The 20812-nt window shown below is 47.0% G+C and overlaps 1 protein-coding gene across 1 annotated transcript in view; it reads left to right on the top strand.

The window, feature by feature from the left end:
* Window positions 1–11241, top strand: part of C1QL1 (complement C1q like 1) — a 46289-nt gene extending 35048 nt beyond the window's left edge. The window contains exon 2 of the mRNA XM_081166862.1: window positions 10287–11241. Within this exon, the coding sequence (XP_081022988.1) occupies window positions 10287–10466 (180 nt within the window). The 3' untranslated portion in view covers window positions 10467–11241. The remainder of the gene's footprint in view (window positions 1–10286) is intronic.
* Window positions 11242–20812: the final 9571 nt, after the last annotated feature.

The following is a 20812-nucleotide window of genomic DNA, read 5'->3' as shown; positions in this document are numbered from 1 at the left end:
GACCTCAGTGTCCAGGCAGAACAATGGGGGTGGAGACGCTCCTTCAGGTCAGATCCTTCCTCCTCTGGGGATTCCTTTGGGGGTTCCCCGGCTGGTGCCTCCCATCACTCCTCCTCGTCCACTCGGTCCCTGGAAATTTCTGACCATTGGCGCTGATGGGAGTTGCAGTTCAGAGCCTGGAGGGTGGCAAATTGCCCATCCCTGCTTTAAATGGAGATGTGGGTGTGGAAGGGAGGCTGAACATGAACCTTCTGCTTGCAAGAAACATGCTCCTTTGTTGAGCTGCGTCTCAGGAGCATGACCAGGAAGTCACCTCCAGTCCAACTGGGGCTCGAGCGCAGATTCCTACCCACTGTGCAATGTGGCAGGGAGGGGGAGACGGCAGTGAAAAACGAGTGTGTGGGAAAGAGATTGCTTTGTCGGCTAGTGCTGATAATGAAGTCCTCTTGCCTTAGGTTTCCAAGTATCTTTCCATCCAATAAGTCCAGCTCAACAGGAAACACAAAGCTCTAATTAAGAGAGCTCTTGAGACATAAATTGATCACGTGGGCCTCAGCTCCTGAGTGGCAAAGACACTTTCTTTCTCGCTGTCTCACACCCACCAGGAGGCCAGAGCGGGAGAGAGGCATGTAGAAGGGAGAGATCTGCTTTTGACACATAACATGCTCTGGCGTTACACCCAGAAGGCGTGGGGACATGGCAGCAGCCAGCAGAGGATGTGGCACGTATAGGTTTGGTAAAAGGAAGTGGCGGCAGCAGAATCCAGTCCAGCTGTGACCGCTCTCTTCAGACGAAGAGCAAACCACTTTCTGGTCACAGTCGCCTTCTGAGGAAACACATGAGCAGGAGAGAGGATTGAGCGCAGCCTCAACGCTGCCTCTAGCGCGACAGTTTAGTTCTGGGCAGAGCTGTGCATTACAAGGTAAAGGGACCCCTGACCGTTAGGTCCAGTCGTGGCCGACTCTGGGGTTGCGGCGCTCATCTCACTTTATTGACCGAGGGAGCCAACATACAGCTTCCGGGTCAAGTGACCAGCATGACTAAGCCGCTTCTGGCGAAACAGAGCAGCACATGGAAACGCAGTTTACCTTCCCGCCAGAGCGGTACCTATTTATCTACTTGCACTTTGACGTGCTTTTGAACTGCTAGGTTGGCAGGAGCTGGAAGCAAGCAACGGGAGCTCACCCCGTCGCGGGGATTCAAACCGCCGACCTTCTGATTCCTTCTGATTGGCAAGCCATAGGCTCTGTGGTTTAGACCACAGTGCCACCCACATCCCTTGCATTACAAGGTAGGATGGAACAAAAACTTAATCCAGTAGGCATTTAAAGCTGAATAGATCAAATCCACACTTTCCGAAACAATCTGTGAACCGAAACACAGCCGTCCTTCAAAATGCACCTTATCTGAGTCATATGATACAGTTCCCTGCCCAATCAGTGTTTACGAAAATGCATATATTAGGGGAAAGTGTGCATAGGGTCTTAAAAGTGTTTACAGTGGTACCTCAGGTTACAGACGCTTCAGGTTACAGACTTCGCTAACCCAGAAATAGTACCTCGGGTTAAGAACTTTGCTTCAGGATGAGAACAGAAATCGTCTGTTTGTTCACAGACAGTTTTCCGGGTCATGTGGCCAGCATGGAGGACCATGACGAGTGCCAGAGCGCACGGAAACGCCATTTACCTTCCCACCGCAGCGGTACCTATTTATCTACTTGCACTGGTGTGCTTTTGAACTGCTAGGTTGGAGGAGCTGGGACAGAGCAATGGGAGCTCACCCTGTCGCGGAGATTCGAACTGCCGACCTTCTGATCAGCAAGCCCAAGAGGCTCAGTGGTTTAGACCACAGCACCACCTGCATCCCAGATCAAGTTGCACAGCAGCAGGGATCAGTAAAACCAGGGGTAGGCAACCTAAGGCCCGGGAGCCAGATGCAGCCCAATCGCTTTCTCAATCAGGCTAGCAGACGGTCCGGGAATCAGTGTTTTTACATGAGTAGAATGTGTCCTTTTATTTAAAATGCATCTCTGGGTTATTTGTGGGGCATAGGGATTCATTCATATTTTTTTTCAAAATATAGTCCGGCCCCCCACATGGTCTGAGGGACGGTGGACTGGCCCACGGCTGAAAAAGGTTGCTGACCCCTGAGTAAAACCATGTTTGCAAGCTCAGTTTGTTCTTTTAAAGGTTTGCGACTCCGATACTACACAGAGAGAGAGGGGGGGGAGGGAGAGAGAGAGAGGACAGCTTGGTTTGTGGCAAGAAGGAGGAAAACACAGGCCAGACGAATGTCGAAAGAAAGGATCTTCAGCTGAAGCAGTAAAAGGGGGCGGTGGGAAGGACGTTGTGGCTGATGCAGTACCTCCTAATCATATGGCAAAGAGGCATATGGTCGGCAAGGACCTCTCACTGTGCTGAGGCACACTTGTACCAGCTCAGCAAATTGCAGACAATTTAAGGAGGCGGAAAATCCACCATTATCTCTACTTCTGCCAAGCGTTCACCCTTGCACTAAAGCCACTTCTCTTTGGGTCCCAGCCCCCAATTGCTCAGTGTGTAGGGAAGAACTTGCACACTTTGTTTTCAATTAAGAAGCACGCACACCAGCAAAGGCACCATCGTTCTAGACCTCTGATTCCTGTTTAGACCACATGCGATTGTTCCTCTGGAGCAGCTACAATTCTCACCGTAGAAATTCACAATTGCTTCTACAGTGGTACCTCGCAAGACGAATGCCTCGCAAGACAAAAAACTCGCTAGACGAAAGGTTTTTCCATTTTCGATTTGCCTCGCAAGACGAAATTTCCCTATGGGCTTGCTTCGCAAGACGAAAACGTCTCGCGGCTTTGTTTCCTTTGTCTAAAAACAAAGACATGTTTTGCTTATAAAGTTAATTTATTTTCCCTTCAATTTTTGAACTGCTCTTTACAGTATGTGTGACTTTAAAGAGCAGTTAATAAACTGTTGTTGTACCAAATTTGGCTTTGTTTCGACTTTTTTTGACCATAGGAACGCATTAATTGATTTTCAATGCATTCCTATGGGATTTCGTGCTTCGCAAGACGAAAAATTCGCTAGACGACAAAAATTGCGGAACGAATTAATTTCGTCTTGCGGGGCACCACTGTACACTGGGGCCTTTTACCCATTCCTTCTCCACAATGAGCTGGAAGTGGGATTAGAGAAAGTGGTCCCGTATGGTTCCTAACAGAACAATATATTGTTCGGCAATACCAGTCCCCCGAGTTGTGCTTCTATAACATTTATTCAGCAGATCCAACAGTCCTCTGCAAAATAAGTTAGTAGCTTCCTCCTTCAACTTATTCTGTTACTTCCTGTTCACCGCAGCAGCAGCAACAGTGTGACTCATTAACATCTAAATTAGTTACTTCTTGTTCCTGCCATGAAAGAGCTTTCTCCATATTTTGAAAAATGTCAAGTAGCAATATTGCATTGTAAAAAGATTACAAGAAGAAATAATGAAAGGAAACAATTATAATGCCTCCTTGAGCAATAGGAACTGCCTGATTAAGATACAGTTAAGAAACTCTGGGTGTTTCCAGACTGTCGCTATTTTCAGGTGGGATTCAATCACATCTAGATTCGGACTGCGCAATTAAAACTGATCTGGATCTCTTGTGCAACAAAACCGCTTCTCCCAAAGATCCGACTCTTGGTGGTGAGGCAAGTGAAAGGAAAATACACTGCAAAGTGTGGGATAACACTTGCTTTGGCATTGTCTAGCCTCCCCACAAACAAATCAGTGTGAATGCTAATTCCAGTGTTGTAATGCCAACGTCGGTGCCAACAATGTGGAATCTTCCTTCGGAGGATCAGGATGAATGCTCAATGAACAGATGGTCTCGAATTACCCTATCAATCAGCAATGCACCAAACGAGGAAGCTGCTAATTAAAGGCAAAGAAGCCCTGAAACTCTCAAAACCCTTTTTCTTTTCTTTTTTGGCCAGCCCATACCAGCTTTGCGTTTTAATTTGAAATAATCACCACAAATAAAATCAGGTTTTAATAAGGCAGAAGCACGACACTAAGGACACTGGCAGGAAGAACCCACTCAGTGGAATATGACAGGTTGGAGGTGAAATTTCTGGACCCACTATATTTAAAAAGAATGAATGAAGGGTGACTGCACCAGACTAAACCAGCAGAGTAGAAGCAACCCCAAGTGACCGTTTCTATAAACAAAGATGTGTAGAAAACTCTTGACGTCCTTTTGATTCATAAAGGGTGGTTGTTTGACCTGTGTTAATTGCATTATAATTAATATACCAGGTATAAGCACATCGTTACAATGAGTTTTCTTAATATATACTGGGGTGGGTTTTTGTTTTTGTTTTATCTTGAATCTATCCAAGGGGATTCAGACAGAAACATTAACACGCCTTTCCTCTATTGCATTTAGAGAGTTGTCTAACACGGTCTCTTCTTCAGTGTTCATGGAGATGGAACCATTACATTCAAGTCGCCCACACACCAAACAAAATGGAGGACGCAGTCAGAGACCTCCCATGTGACCAAAGTTAACCTATCACACGAGAGTTACTGGGGAACATTCCAGAATGAAACACACAATAATGCATTTAAGCATTCCCCATTTCAGTCAATTAAACCACTATGCTTAACAGGCCATGGATTCGACTTTACAAAGGACAGGGGCTCTCGGTGGGGAGCCCTCTCTTGAAAGGTTTTTGGGTCCAGGTCCACCTTATAGATAAATAACTCTGAGGAAGCAGAGGAGGGGCCAGATTTTAGCACCTGTGCCACAAACTGAGCAGGCGCACACAGTCGGTCCCACCTGTAGGTCACAGCAGGTCACCTTAGTCATCACTAAGGTGAGATTTATTACAGTTCAATCTATGCAGTTTATATGCAAATCTGCATTCTCCTTGCCCTCTTTTTTGGTGATTTATTTTCTCTCTTTTTAAGTAGCCGCTCTAACCTCACCCCTTGCAAGGACTTCCTTGGATACTATGTTGGGCTTATGGACTCTCAGAAAAACAAACATTTGCTGCCCCCTCCTAGTTTGGCAGGGAAACTCCTCTCAGTCAGGTCTCTTCGCTTTTGGCCAGGAAGTCAAACGATTGCTTTAAAACTGGACTCCGTTCCAGTTCACCAGGAGGAGGAAAACACTCACCAACTAGCTTTTGGATGGTGGTTTGGCTTCAGTAGGACTTTTGCTGCCACTGCATCCTCGTGGGGAAGGCTTTCACCAGGAGAATCCTTACCTGTCATGCACAGAAACCCTGCCAAGGAGAAAAGGGGGAAGGCTGAATGGAAATTGGCTGATGTGGGCGATTTGGAAATTTGAGCACATTAGGTGTTGGCTTCGCTTTCTAAAGTTTATCCCCCCATACTCAGGAGGGCTAGAATCTTGTCGCTTTTTAAAATCTAAAAGGTTAAGTCGAGAATTATCCGTGTTTCCAACAGATGTGATAAATTCCAGGCACGTTATGCGTCTTGCAGCATAATCGCTGCCATAAAGATTTCCAGTCTTCCATACAAAAAAATATAAGCCTTGAACGTCTATTTCACAGAGCCCATGACTCAGCAGTGGACATTTGTGTTGTTATTTTTAACCTCCGTGATCTTGCCCCTGTGTTAATCTTCCCCTATAAAATAGCAGCGGCAGCAGACCCTGTGGCCAATAACTCTCCTGCTACAATAATTATTATACACAAAGAGCATCTGCTTTTAACCGCAGACAAATCCCACCATGGACCTCCAAAAGTGCGGATTGGTTCGCTTCCTCTCCCGGAGTCCCTTCATGTATCCAGTTGTAATTAAAAGCTAACACTCTTCTCCACCCAGGCCATTAAGCAGCTTTCAAGTTCAATTTTAATTACGGTGCAAACCATGGAAAGTGAAGGCCTGTTTTCAAAGGCCGCGTCTCTGTATTTGGGTTGCAGGGAGAACGAGAAACGCACTTTTCCTGGCTCTCTGAGCCAGTTGTGCACACCAGCACAGGTGGCCGAAAAGCAGCTCCATCTGTGACTGTTAACACGTTGTCCAGACTAGCAACGGCTAAGCGTTCAATGGCACACCTGAAAAATAATTTGGGGGAATCTGAGTGCTCAGTACCAAAGCCCCACATGAGCCTCTGCTCCTCACTGTCTGACAGTTCCCTCCTTCCCCACAGTGGAGACTCCTCTGTTGCACAAATTGGGGCATAGCACACACACACACACACACACCCAGATTGTGAGGCCCCCAAAACTTCCAAAGGCACTTCCAATCTTTCTCCTGTCACCAGCAGTCCTTATTAATGTTAAGTTGTGGGTGAACATATCAGATGACACAGTGATTCTTCAGACAGCTCTTATTTATTCACAGGCCAGAACAGAACTGAACTGAAGGGTTCAGCCAGCCTGCTTATATAGAGCTCCACTAGAACTCAACAGTAACCACTTTCTGTAACTATCCAATCACTGAATGTCACTTTCGATCCCTTATTTGCATATGTGGGCCTGAACTATCTAGAGTATCCCCCCTGCTGGCCCAGGGTGAGAACTTCAGTACATAACAATTAATATATTTTCCACTGACAGAGGCATTCTAGATGCATCCATCCATCTTGTCTGCTTAGCCAGCCAAAATACAGTGGAACCTCGGGTTGCGAACGTGATCCGTGCGGGAGGCACGTTTGCAACCCGCAGTGCCGTGTCTGCGCATGCGCGGGTCACGGTTTGCCGCTTCTGCGAATGCGCAAAGTGTGATTTAGTGCCTCTGCGCATGTGCAAGCGCTGAAACCCAGAAGTAACCCATTCCGGTACTTCTGGGTTTGGTGCGGTGCACAACCCGAAAACATGTAACCTGAAGCGTCTGTAACCCAAGGTACCGCTGTAATTGCCACCAGCAGTTCCCACCCCTGGGTCCAGCATCTCTCTCCCACCGAAATAGTTTCAGTAGGGTGGTGAATTATTTTGGTCACCCCCTCCCATTTTTTTCTCTGTTGGACGCCACTGAGAGGAGGGGAGGCAGACTTGAAGATTTATAATGAGGTAGGATGGGAGGTAGCCCTCCCTGTCAATCACAGAATCTCCAAGTGTCCCTATTTTCCAGGGACATTCCTGATTTAGAGAAGCTGTCCTGGTTTCTGAATTCATCCTGGAATGTCCCACTTTTCCTTAGGATGTCCCTATTTTCATTGCAGAAATGTTGGAGGATATGGAGTTATCCGACCCCCCGAGCCATCTAAAGGCAATCCCGTATAGGGAAGTGTTTTTTAAAAAATGTTTAATGTTTTATATACCATAGGGCGCACCTAGGTTTTTTTTTGGGGGGGGGATAAAGAAAAAAAATTATTTCCCCACCAGGCGCGGGGCTGGGGCAGGGGAAGCCCAAGCTTCCCCCGACCCCAGCCCCCAGAACAGACTGCTATCCGCAAGCCTTGGGAGCCCGGTGGGAACTCCCGCTGGGCTCTCCAGGCTTGTGAATATCTGCCCGAAGCCCGGGGCGTGCTGCTCAGCGCGTCCCAGGCTTCAGGGTGCAGGCTGCTATCCGCAAGCCTAGGGAGCCCAGCAGGAACTCCCGCAGGCTCCCAAAGCTTGTGGATAGCTTCCTGAAGCCTGGAGAGCGAGAGGGGTCGGTGCGCACTGACCCCTCTCGCTCTCCGGGCTTCAGCAAAAGCCTGCATTTGCCCCATAGGATGCACACACATTTCCCCTTCATTTTTGGAGGGGAAAAAGTGTGTCCTATAGGGCGAAAAATACGGTATGTTGGAAGCTGCCCAGAATGTTTGTTGCAATCCTTGAGCTCTCCTTGCCTTTTCCTCCTAAGGCCCTGTTGCTCCTTCCTATTCTTTGGATCTCCCCCGCCCCCATCTCACCTTCTTCAGTCCCCTCCTATTCCTGGAACATTAAAGCTAAAAAGCACACTCCAGACTCTTTCCATATTTCCCCAAGTTTTAAGTGCATGCATATTATATTCACAGTGTCTGTACGCTAAAGTGTTTTCTTGGGACAGCATTAACCTGAAGTATGCTTTTAATGTTGTTTTAAATTGCATACAGTGGTACCTCGCAAAACGAATGCCTCGCCAGACGAAAAACTCGCAAGACGAAAGAGTTTTTTCGTTTTTTGAGTTGCTTCGCAAGACGAATTTCCCTATGGGCTTGCTTCGCAAGACGAAAAATGAAAAAAGGAGCAACTCATAGCACGCGGTGTGGTAGCCTTTTTTGAGGTTTTTGAAGACTTTGGTGATTTTGAAGACTTTGGGAAACCGTGCTTCGCAAGACGAAAAAACCTCACAGAACGAATTAATTAATTAACACACTGTATTGTGTTTTGGTTTTAATTTACCGTTTTAACTGTTTTACTTCGCTTTGGGAGACACCCGGGGAGCTGTTTTGAGAAGCGATATAAATGCTTTTAATAAATGAACCCCACTTACCTGGGAGGAAGCTCCATTGCATTCAATAGGACTTCTTTCAGATCAGACACGGCAGCCAAAAGAATTGGCTTGTTCGAGTTGCTGCCTTCCCATGACATGGGCAGAAATCAGTCCAGACTCAGAGGCAGAAGTGGAGGCTGGAGAGGAAGGAGGCTGAGAGGAGGCAGGCTGCTGAAGAAGCCAGGAGGTCTCCCCCTCCTGCTGCGGTCAGCTCTCCCAGAACCAGAAGAGGTATGAAGAGTGTGGAGCAGAGGCAGACAAGATGTTGAAGTCTTAGATTGCTTAGGGAGAAGTAGACTTAGGGAGTGGTGGGAAGGCGAGGGGACCTTCGGTCCTCCCAAGTGCCTCCTTGGATCTAGTGGGAAGACTTGCTGTGCTCACTAGGCCTGAGCTGTTTTGTTTCTTTGAACAAAGAAGTCACAGACACCTTATGAGTTATTGCTGATCTGCCGATCTGCCCGGACACCCAGCAGAGGCTGCTCTACTATGGCAAACAAGGCACTGCCACACCAACCTTAGTCTGCCTTCTTACTCACACTCAGTCGGCAGATGGCTCTGGCGCCCCCTCCTGTTTGTCTCCCAGTCTTCCATCCCACCAGTCCAGCAGGCACCAGCCACGACTACTGTTGGTACCTCAGAAGGCAACTGAGGATGTCAGCATCTGCGGCTAGGCCTGCCCTGGTCCTTTCTTCGCACAGAACCTGCCTCACTTTTATTTCTTGGTCATGCTAACAAATAGTGCTTGTTGCTGTTGTTGTTGTTGTTGTTGTTGTTGTTGTTGTTGTTGTTGTTGTTGTTGTTGTTGTTGTTACCCCATCCATCTGACTGGGTTGCCCCAGCCACTCTGGGTGGCTTCCAACATATATAAAAACATAATAAAACATTACACCTTAAAAAGGTTCCCTATATAACATTTTGGAAACATCTGAATGCTTTTAGGGATGCTTTTAAAGGTTTTGTTATGTTTTTATATATGCTGGAAGCCACCCAGGGTGGCTGGGACAATCCAGTCAGCAGTCAGATGGGCAGGGTAAAAATAATTTCTTCTTCTTCTTCTTCTTCTTCTTCTTCTTCTTCTTCTTCTTCTTCTTCTTCTTCTTCTTCTCTGCCTTCAGATGTCTTCTAAAGGTTATATAGTTACTCATCTCCTTGACATCTGACGAAAGGGCGTTCCACAGGGTGGGAGCCACTACTGAGAAGGCCCTCTGCCTGGCTCCCTGTAGCTTCATGTCTCGCAGTAAGGGACCCGCCAGAAGGCCCGCGGGGCTGGACCTCTAGAATACCCTCGGTGCTGAACGTTGAGGGTGGAGATGCTCATTCATCTGTACAGGGCTGAAGCCATTTAGGGCTTTAAAGGTCAGCACCAACACTGAATTGCACTGGGAAGCAATGTAGGTCTTTCAGGACCAGTGTTATGTGGTCCCAGCAGCCACTCCCAGTCACCAGCCTTCTGGATTAGTTGTAGTTTCCGAGGCACCATAATTCTAATTGCATATTATCCTTTATGGGAAGATCTCATGAAAAGCACCAGGCCAGCTTGGAGAGAGAGGAGAGGTTTCAAGTAGCAACTCAGCAGCCACGGCAGGCTAGCAGTTTGCCGTGAAGAAGTTGACTTCCCTTTTACTCTCTGCCTCCTATTGCCATAGGAATTATAGTGACGGGCTTTGCAGGATGAAATTAAATAGGAGGTGCAGCACTCCTTCAATGCTTCCCTTCTCCACCTCCTTCTCTGCGCTTGGCTCTGCGCAGCTCCCATTCCCATCACTGTCACCAACGCTTTGACCTTTTCCCCCTGTCTCTCTTTTTTCTCCTTCTTCCCCATCTGTTCTTCCCCTCTCTCTCTCTCTCTCTCCCCAACCTGCCCTCTCTCACCCCAGGTGCGGGCCAGCGCCATTGCACAAGATGCGGATCAGAACTACGACTATGCCAGCAACAGTGTCATCCTTCACCTGGATGCCGGCGATGAGGTCTTCATCAAGCTGGACGGAGGCAAAGCCCACGGAGGGAACAACAACAAATATAGCACCTTCTCAGGCTTCATCATCTACTCGGACTGAGGGCTGCGAGCGGCAGCAGCCATACTAGTTCCCGGCCACCTGGATTTCTCTCTGTGTGTCAGCTGCAAAGTCAGCTGCAAAACTCACATCCACCGACATCTTCGCACGCTGTCCGTCTCCCCACCGCCAAGGCGCAGGGATGCGATGGTTGGATCCTGTTGCCCTTTTCCCCGCCCCTCCAGGGGGCACTGCGGAGGAACAACAGATGAGTCATGCCAACCACCGCTCCCACCCCTAATTTTCCTTCCATGCATTTCCAGGATCATCACGATTCGCGAAGCCTTCTAAGGTTGTCTCCGTAATTTTTTTGGAAAGAAAGCGAAGGGACTCAGATGGGGTTCGGGGAAGGGTCCGGAGAACTTATCATCTTGCCACTTCCCAGCACATTTTCCTCTCCGTAAGCATAGGGGTTGTCGAGACTCAAGCTGAAAAAGCAGAGGTCAGGATTCGAACTCTGATCTTCAGATCTGCATGCCCACATTTCAGATTTGGATTCGAGTACGTACTATATTTGGGACAGGTTTCTGTCTTGTGCGTGTCTGCACCTAGATGTTTAAAACACACAAACCATTTTTTTAAAATATGGAAGAAATTTGAGACTAGGGGTGTGTGTGTGACAAAATTAATGTTTAAATTTCAAACTGGGGAAAAGTCAACAATGACATCGTCCTAATTTCAAACTTGGTGTGAACTGGTGGGGCCCTCCTTTAGGTGTATTCCAGATTGTTTCAAAAGCTGTTGAGCCATGTATACATGAATACAAAGTATAGCCAAACCATTGTTTACATGATCTCTTACAACGTGGATGATGGTAGAACAAATCAACAAGCTCACCCTGGGGCTAATTCCCCAAACTTTTTATTTGTGCCAAAATCAAATTGCAGCATGGGTCACAGTCTGCAGTCCTCCTGCCCTCCGCCATTTGCTCCCAGAAAAGAGGGGCACATATCCTCTATTGGATGCCTCATCCACTCACTGTCCATACAGGGACGTCTACCTACTCATTACTGGCCAAAACAGTGCTGGCCAGAGGACTTCTTCTATGCCCCCATCCTAAGTAGCCAACCACTGACCAAGCCACCTTCTGGTCACACACAGCCCTCCCTGCTCCAGTGCAAAGCATACTTATATTATTTATTTGATTTATATACCATCCTTTAGCCAAAAATCACAGGGTGGTGTACTGCATTAAGAGCATAAATTATGCAGCATAATAATAAAAACATGATACACAGAATAATAATCAATTGTTAGCGTCCGTTTGTCTCGAGAGACAATGGAGTGCACCTCCAGGGTTGAAGTCGAACTGATGTGTAAAGGTAAAGGTACCCCTGACCATTAGGTCCAGTCAGGGACGACTCTGGGGTTGCGGCGCTCATCTTGCTCTATAGGCCGAGGGAGCCAGCGTTTGTCCACAGACAACTTCCGGGTCATGTGGCCAGCATGACTAAGCTGCTTTTGGTGAACCAGAGCAGCGCACAGAAACACTGTTTACCTTCCCGCCGGAGCGGTACCTATTTATCTACTTGTACTTTGATGTGCTTTGGAACTGCTAGGTTGGCAGGAGCAGGGACCGAGCAACAGGAGCTCACCCCGTCGTGGGGATTCGAACCGCCGACCTTCCGATCGCCAAGCCCTAGGCTCTGTGGTTTAACCCACAGCGCCACCCACGTCCACTAAAGTGGCCTGGGCAGTGTGTATGGAGTTCCTGGGCCGCCCAGACGACAAGACCCCCATCTTGGCCTGTCTGATGTGGTCCAAAAGAAAGCAGAGCAATATGTTGGGCACCAGTTTGGCTGCAGAAGTTGCTGCAAGGAGGTGTACAAGGAGCCAAACAACCATCTTAGGGACTCCAGATTTGTGTTGGATTTACTCCCTGAGCCTCTTATTCTCCCAAAGATATCCCACGAGGCAGTGGAGGTTTAGGCTCAAGAGTTTTCCTTCTCCTAGGTGAGCTACCTTCCCAGGTTGGCAAGCCCCATCTGCCCCTCGCTGCCTTCTACAACATGTGCAGAAACTGTCTTCTTGACTGCTGGACCCACAATTGGTCTCAAGTGTTCAGTCCGCCAGAACATGCAGGGAAGTCCCTAACTCACTGAGGGTTTGAGACTCATTGGCTTCCCTCACCTGGTTTTAGCCAGCCAGTCAAAGCTGTACCTGGGGTGTGGCCGCTGTCGCATGCTGTCAGCTTATAGAAGCCACAGGTGAGAGCTGAGTTCAGGGTGAGGTCCAGAGGTGGACAAACCACCCCAGAAGGAGCATGACATGTTTTCTACCAGATACGCTCCTCTTCCCCTAACACCCCCATACAGCATAAGAATACACAGCATAATAATAAAATAATCAGAATAACAGCGTGTGTCCCCCCAATTTAATATTCCCTACTCATGGCAATTATGAATTTTGGTGCTGAAGGAGACTCTTGAGAGTCCCATGGACTGCAAGAAGATCAAACCTATCCATTCTTAAGGAAATCAGCCCTGAGTGCTCACTGGAAGGACAGATTGTGAAGCTGAGGCTCCAATACTTTGGCCACCTCATGAGAAGAGAAGACTCCCTGGAAAAGACCCTGATGTTGGGAAAGATTGAGGGCAGAAAGAGAAGGGGACGACAGAGGACAAGATGGTTGGATAGTGTTCTTGAAGCTACCAGCATGAGTTTGACTAAACTGCGGGAGGCAGTGGAAGACAGGAGTGCCTGGCGTGCTCTGGTCCATGGGGTCATGAAGAGTCGGACACGACTAAACGACTAAACAACAACTCATGGCAAGCTCCCTGCCAAAACAGTGGGCATCAGGAGTGCCAACTTTAATAAAATATTGTGGGGGCTATTGTGGGGTTTTAGTCATGCTACCCACATGACCCGGATTCTTCACATCCCTGTTGATTCTAAGCAGATGCTAAATTGCTCTTGCAGGAACTCTCCAGACTGGGCCATATCCACATTCCATGTTTAAAGCAGCATCATATAACTTTAAACAGTTGTGGCTTCACACACAAAAACAAACAAACCCTGGTAACTGTAGTTTATGGAGGAGGTTGAGAGTTGTTAGGAGACCCCCTTTCCCCTCACAGAGCCACAATTCCCCAAGCGGTTTAACAATCCCTCCTTCCCAGGGAACTCTGAATTGTAGCTCTTCGTGGGGATTTGGAATCTCCTAGCAACTCTCAGCACTAGTAACAAACTACAGTTCCCAGGATTCTTGCAGGAAGCTGCGACTGTTTAAAGTGCTCTCATATTGCAATCAATATATACAGCAATGCAGGTGTCTCAAAGCTGCTGACATGAGTTTGACCAAACTGCAGGAGGCAGTGGAAGACAGGAGTGCCTGGTGTGCTCCGGTCCATGGGGTCACGAAGAGTCGGACACAACTAAACAACAAGAATGCAGGTGGAGCTTTACTTGGGAGTAAACTCAGCAGGGCATGCATCTGCGTGGTCATGTGCAGTAGTGGTCTGTTAGAAAAAGAGAGCAATGATGATTTAATGCTAAATTCAAAATTTATTTTATTTTCATATGGCAAAAGCAATCATGTACAAAGGACACAAACAAACGCAATCCTGACAATGCACACATTCACCATACGTTAAATGTACCTACTCGGTAGGATTTATTGCAAGGTAGTTCAGGGCATGGAAGGATTTTGTAACAAATAAGGCTTTAACTAGGCAGCGATTTCCGTTCAGGACTGTATTCATCACAACCAGCGCTGCTTCCATGCCACTGCAGTTCGCTTTCCACCAAATACTATGTTTTTTTACCACGCCCGCTATTCAACTTACATTCATTTCAATGTAAAGCGAACATCAGAAAATAATTCATGGATTGTATATTGGGACGCAGGTGGCGCTGTGGGTTAAACTACAAAGCCTAGGACTTGCCAATCAGAAGATTGGCAGTTCGAATCCCTGTGGCAGGGTGAGCTCCCGTTGCTCGGTCCCTGCTCCTGCCAACCTAGAAGTTCGAAAGCACGTCAAAGTGCAAGTAGATAAATAGGCACCGCTCCAGCGGGAAGGTAAACAGCGTTTCTGTGCGCTGCTCTGGTTTGCCAGAAGCAGCTTAGTCATGCTGGCCACATGACCCGGAAGCTGTACGCCGGCTCCCACGGCCAATAAAGCGAGATGAGCACCGCAACCCCAGAGTCGGCCACGACTGGACCTAATAGTCAGGGGTCCCTTTACCTTTACCTATATTGCTTGTGGACTTGAAAAATCCCCAATGTGAACAAATACTGATCATTTTAGCTTGGCTGATTTCCTTTCCTGACCACAGATAAACTGCAGCAGTTTCTGTTTCCTTTTCAGCTCTTTTCAACCCTAGTGACAAATGTTTCTTGTTAGTGTGCCTCTACAAGGTCATAGATGGCGTTCGCGATGGGGAGAGACTTCACAATGTACATCCAGATTGGTGGGGTTTTTTTGTAGAACTGACAGCTGACAAATGTGTAATTGGTGCTGTGACTCAGCGGGGCTCAGCTCAGAAAGTTTTTCATGCTAAACCACACTACATAAGAAGAAAAGATGGAAGCAGCCCCTGGACATGAGCAAACTATGTTTCTCCTCGCCACAGAGGATGTAAAGAGACTTCCCATACACAGCAGGAAATGGAAGGGCAGACAGAGGATGCTTCTACCAAACAGACTTGAGACCAAAATCTCCCTTCATCCCTCGCCAACCCCAGAAATTAAGCACTCCGAGGTATCTCTGACCCATTCCAGTTACGTGCTCACCGCCACTTTTTCTTCCTACAGGGTTTCTTTCTAATGAGCAAGCTTGTACCTCATGATAACTCCAGGCCAGGGTTCTTCAACTTTTGGTCCCCAGATGCTGCTGAACTACAATTCCCATAATCCCCAGCTGGGTTAGCAAATGCCCATGGGTGGTCTGAGTTATAGTGCAACCTTGGAAACCCAAGGTTGAAGGACATTGGTCTGGTCCAATCCTGCACATTGGTCTGGTCCAATCCTGCACAACATGTGGCCCATCAGACCACATACCACTTGGGGGCTGCTTATTATGGCCAATAACACAAAAGTGAAAGAACGGAGTAACAGAAATGAATAGGAATCACATGAAATGTACAGTGTGGACACTGATTATCCAAAGTTAGTAATATTCAGAGTAGACCCATTTACATTAATGAACAGGTATCTTAAATCAAATGATATCAGCAGGCACACACTTTGTATAACTAAAGATGAGTATCACCCATAATGATTAAATAAATAACAAAATAATCGTATCTAAAGGAATGTCAAAAGTACAAAAAAACCCCAGTAAACATTGTGCTAAGGTGTTCACAAGTCCACAAATGCCTGTAATATCTTCAATATTGCATATAAATCCTGATGGGAAAGGTGTTCTGTTGGCCCCGTTTTGGATAATCCTTGTTCGTCAAGATGGAGAAACAACATCCTTAAAGAAAAACACTGAAGTCAAGTCTTTCATTGAGACTACGGGTTTGTCCAGTGTGTTAAATCTGAAAATCTAAAAGGCTTTGTGTGGTTCAGTTGGCAGATCCTGCACCGGAAGATGCTCTCAGTATCCACTATCTCTTTCAATGCTAAACTCCTGTGAATCGCAATGGTTGAAAATAAACAATGCATTGGAATAGGATGTGAATCTATTCATTCTGGTCACGACACATCTTTGTAAAACTAACAGGAAGAGAGAGAATTTATAGAGGCTCTAAATGGATATTTATTTCAATATCTAGTGTTTTTAATGCCTTTGAGTATAGGCTTTCATTAAACCAAAGATGGATTCTTGTAGGTTACTGCAGCTACTAGCTATCAGCAAGTTATCTATCTGAATGTAAGGAGAGTGTATACTGAGTAGCTGGTCACTTTTTAGAAACAGGAAATGTATATATGCCCTTCAGATTTGTGTGGGAGAAACAGGACAGAAAAAGAGGGGAGTGAAGAAAACATCAGGGCCTGTGCCAACAGAACAGTCCTTTCTCCTCCCCCCCCCCGCCCCAAAGAATCCTGGGAACTGTAGTTTGTTATGGGTGCCGAGAGCTTTTAAGAGACCCCTGTTACCCCTCACAGAAATACAATTTGCAGAGTTCCCTGGGAAGAGGGATTATTAAACCACTCTGGGAATTGTAGCTCTGTGAAGGGAAAAGGGGTCCTTTAACAACTCTCAGCACTCTTAACAAACTACAGTTTCCACATTTGGTGTTGGGGTATGATGCTGCTTTAAATATGTAGTGCAGATGAGGCCTAAATATTATTTCAGCTCTTCCTCTGCTGCACCCAAGGGCAGTAGGCTGCTTTACATGGTATCCGATATACCTCACCATTGCTCCCCATCACATGGCACCTGTTGCCTCAGGTACATAGCTGTCTACTTACAGATTTGAAAATAAGGGACCAGCAGCCTCAAAAATAAGGGATCAGCAGCCAAAATAAGGGATTTTCTGAACACAGGTATGTTCAACTTCTGAGCCCCTCCTAGCCAAAGGCAGAAAGCCCAGCCAGCAGCCAAACGAAGCCTCAAGCGGTGGTTCCCACAGCGCAGCAACCTGGCAAAGGGGATGCAGCAAGGAAAACCACCGTCACCTCTCTGCTGGGAAGTGCTGAGCAAAGGCAAGTCTCCAGGCAACGCAGCCGATTTGATCAGCACAAGGCATGCAAGCTCCACCCCCCAGTCATTCTTAGACTCCTTATTGGGTGAGCAATGCGGCCAAGCAACACAGTTGGAGCCTCCCTCCTCCCTGGCCGGCAGGCGGGGAGGGAGAGGAGCTGCTTCCTTTGAAACCCGGGAAATTTAAGGGACGTCATCAGTAAGTGACAGCAGCGGGACAGGGCGCTGGCATAAGGGACTGTCCCGCCAAATAAGGGACGGTTGACAGCTATGCTCAGGTATCTCTACCTAACGGTAGGGCCTGTAAATTGACAGTTGCCTTTCACACCAACTCTAGTGACGGGATAGGAAACATGCTCCACAGCACCCGAGAGACACAGAGTAGGACACATGACACTCACTGCTTTGTCACTGAAAGGTGGTTTATTCATCCTGATTTGTGAGGGAAATATACAGCGTTGTAGCAAGTAAATGTTGTATTGCACTTTCTTGTGTATTTTACCATCGTTTTCCTTACCCTCAAAAGTCCTATTTTGTGTGTGCGTGTGTTGTGTGTATTTGTTGAGCTAGACAAATCCGGTTCAGTTGTGCAACCTGCCCTCGCTGTTGAATCCCATCTGCAAAATGGCAATGGCCTGGAAGCAACACAGAAAACAACAACCCTGCAATTCTGTGATGAGGAAATGAGTGAGGTGAGGAAACACATGCAGATTAGTACCAGAAAAGAGGCAAAAGTGATGACATGCATATCTCTGAATTTCACTACTGACTGAGCTTGGTTAAAAGGCGTTCCTTCGGCTCAAGGAACTATAATTCAGTGGCACAAGTATAAAACCAATATGCATGTAGAGCATAGCCAGTCGCACAAAACGAACTCTGTGGTGTGGCCTGCATTCCCTGGCGTGACATACATTCTCTCACATAGGGCAGCAAGCTAGCTTAGGATCACAGGACAGACCACATGGCACACCTTTCTAGCTGTTTTCACCCCTCAGAATTTGCCGCCTGAGGCAGCTGCCTCACTCTACCTCATAGTAGGGCTGGCCCTGCTGATGTGGCAAAAAAGGAAAAAAGGAAAGAACGTCAGCCATCATTACGTAGTGGTGTCTTCATACTAAATGAAAATTGCCGTACTAGAAAATAATCAGATGAATGACAGTTGCTTCTATACTTTGGCTGTGTAGGCACTGCATTTCTGTAATCTGTTGGATGCAATATTGAAAGAGTGGGTCTAACAGGCACGAAATAATATGATTATGATCCAGCAATGCCGGCCATCCCAGTGGCCAAGATCCTTCTTGCAAACTTTACTCTGCAGTTCGGATCAGCAAAGATCTCCTGCAACATTAATTGGAGCCTTTCTCCTTGCTGCTTCTGCCTTGTCTAATTGCTTCCTGTCCCAGCATTACTGATGAATTGCCCATTCATTATCCAGCAATTAGCCAGTTTCCATTGCCTAGGGGAGTGGATTCTAATTGCTGGCCTCCTCTTATTATTATTTCTTTATTTTCTTTTATCGCGGAGAGTGCCGTTTTACTATTAAAAAGAATCAAAGAGCGAGAGGGAAGCAACGGTTAGAGCAGGCATACCCCTGGACAGTGTCATTGGGCTCCTCCACAAAAAGTGAGTCAAGTAATTCCAGGCAAAATTGCTTACGTAGAAGGAACCAATGTTAACCTTCCCGACGGTAATATATAAATCACAGAGTGAGGAGGGGGGAAATGAATTTATTCCGTTTTCATTATTAAAGAACAACAAGAAGAAGAACTCGTCGTCCGCCACTGACAATTTGGTAGGCAGAAACTGAAGACGAGACCAACTGCTCATCCCCAGAAACATACAAATAACCTGTGGAACTCAATGGTGCAGGATAGTTGATAGCTACCCGCTCAAATGGCCTTTTATAGGATTTTGTAAGGACATAGAAGAAGGATTGTCCAGTCAGCTTGGAGATGGGCAAGACTTCTTCTGCCTGTTGAATAAAGGGCATAGAACCCCTTACTAGCCAGATGGGTGGGGTATAAATAAATTATTATTATTATTATTATTATTATTATTATTATTATTATTAGGGGTGGAAAGAAACAATGTTGTTTTCAGGTCCCTTCCAAGTGCAACTCATAACTGATGGCCTCCGTCTTGACAAGAAAGAAGGACATTCCTTCACTGTATTTCAGATGTGGGGAAGCTGTGGCTTCCGAGATTATGCTAGACTCCAGCTCCCACAAGTTCTGACCATTGTCCATGCTGACTGAGACAGATAGGAGTTGGAGTCCCACAACACCTGGAGCAGCGCTGAATTTAGTGCCGTGTAGGCTGTTCCCCTACACAGGGCTCCAAGCTGAGGGGGGCACAAAATCATCATCATTCCCTACTGAGAAGATCCATTAAAAAGCAACTGTACCAACAAGAATTATTCTGAAAATAAGAAATATTTAGAGGGGGTGCCAAATTCCTCCCTTACCTAGGGCGCCATATTACCAAAGTCTGACCCTGTCTGGAGGGCCACAGATTCCCAGACTCTGATGATGGGGTCCAGATGTTGTACCACAGCAGAAACTGAATCTGAATTTCTCTTGACTGGACTCGTGCAGAACTGCAGGTGTGCAAATATACCGTATTTTTCACTCTATAAGACGCACCAGACCACAAGACGCACCTAGTTTTTGGAGGAGGAAAACAAAACAAAACAAAATTCTAAATCTCAGAAGCCAGAACAGCAAGAGGGATTGCTGTGCAGCGAAAGCAGCAATCCCTCTTGCTGTTCTGGCTTCTGGGATAGCTGCGCAGCCTGCATTCGCTCCATAAGACGCACACACATTTCCCCTTACTTTTTAGGAGGGAAAAAGTGAGTCTTATAGAGCAAAAAAATACGGTATGTTCCTGAGAGCGTCTGTCTGTGAAAACCTTCTTGACTAGGGGCAGGAGCAGAGCACAGGGGGTTTCAAGCTGGTGAGAGGAGGCAAATACCTCACAACTGGGATTTTCTGAATTTCGAATTGATTTAAATCACAGGTGGAGGACCTGTGGCCCTCCATACAGTTTACAGGACTGCAGTTCCCATCCTGCCTGACCACTGGCAACGCTAGCTGGGACTGATGTGAGGTGGAGTCCATTTGGAGGGTCACAGATTTCCCCAACCCCGATTTAAACAAACCAGCCATATTTTGGGCTGTAGACCTTTCATTTTATTGCTTCCTCAGAAACACCTCTGCGAATATACTAAAAGGAAAAGGAAAAAGAGCATTGTTGGGAAGGGAAGAGACTGCAAATAGTCTCCTCTGAGGTGAAGTCACATTGGCTGACATGGCCGAGTGAATGGGCAGCAATTCATCTGACAGGAGCAACTGTCCGATTTTAAACTGACCGGACAGGCTGCCTTTTGCCATCTGTCAGGCGTTGTTCACAGCTGCCAGCCACTCTCCCCGAGTGGGGACCGGACCAGCTGTGTTTGGACACAAGGTTTCAAGAACTCTTCGGGGATGGCAAAGCGAGAGAGGACAAGAGTGGAGGATTCTGGGTAGGAGGTCGAGGCCTCGGCTTGCACAGAGATTCAGGGGTGCAACGATGGAGAACCTAGAAAAGTGCCACCGGGAAAGAGTGGATGCTTCAGGGAGCACCAAGGAAGCCACCGTGATGAATACAGGGGGGAACTGCATTTATTGGATTTCCACCTGTCATTCCACTGTTGCAAGGCGCAAGAGCAGGGGGGAAACTATCAGGATTACAGCAACCTCCAGGCATTAACAAGGGTTAGAC

This window comes from Podarcis bocagei, assembly GCF_964188305.1.
Source record: "Podarcis bocagei genome assembly, chromosome: 13".
Classification (NCBI taxonomy): Eukaryota; Metazoa; Chordata; class Lepidosauria; order Squamata; family Lacertidae; genus Podarcis; species Podarcis bocagei.
Note: the sequence above shows the minus strand (reverse complement) of the source record. Positions and strands in the feature narration are given on the sequence as shown.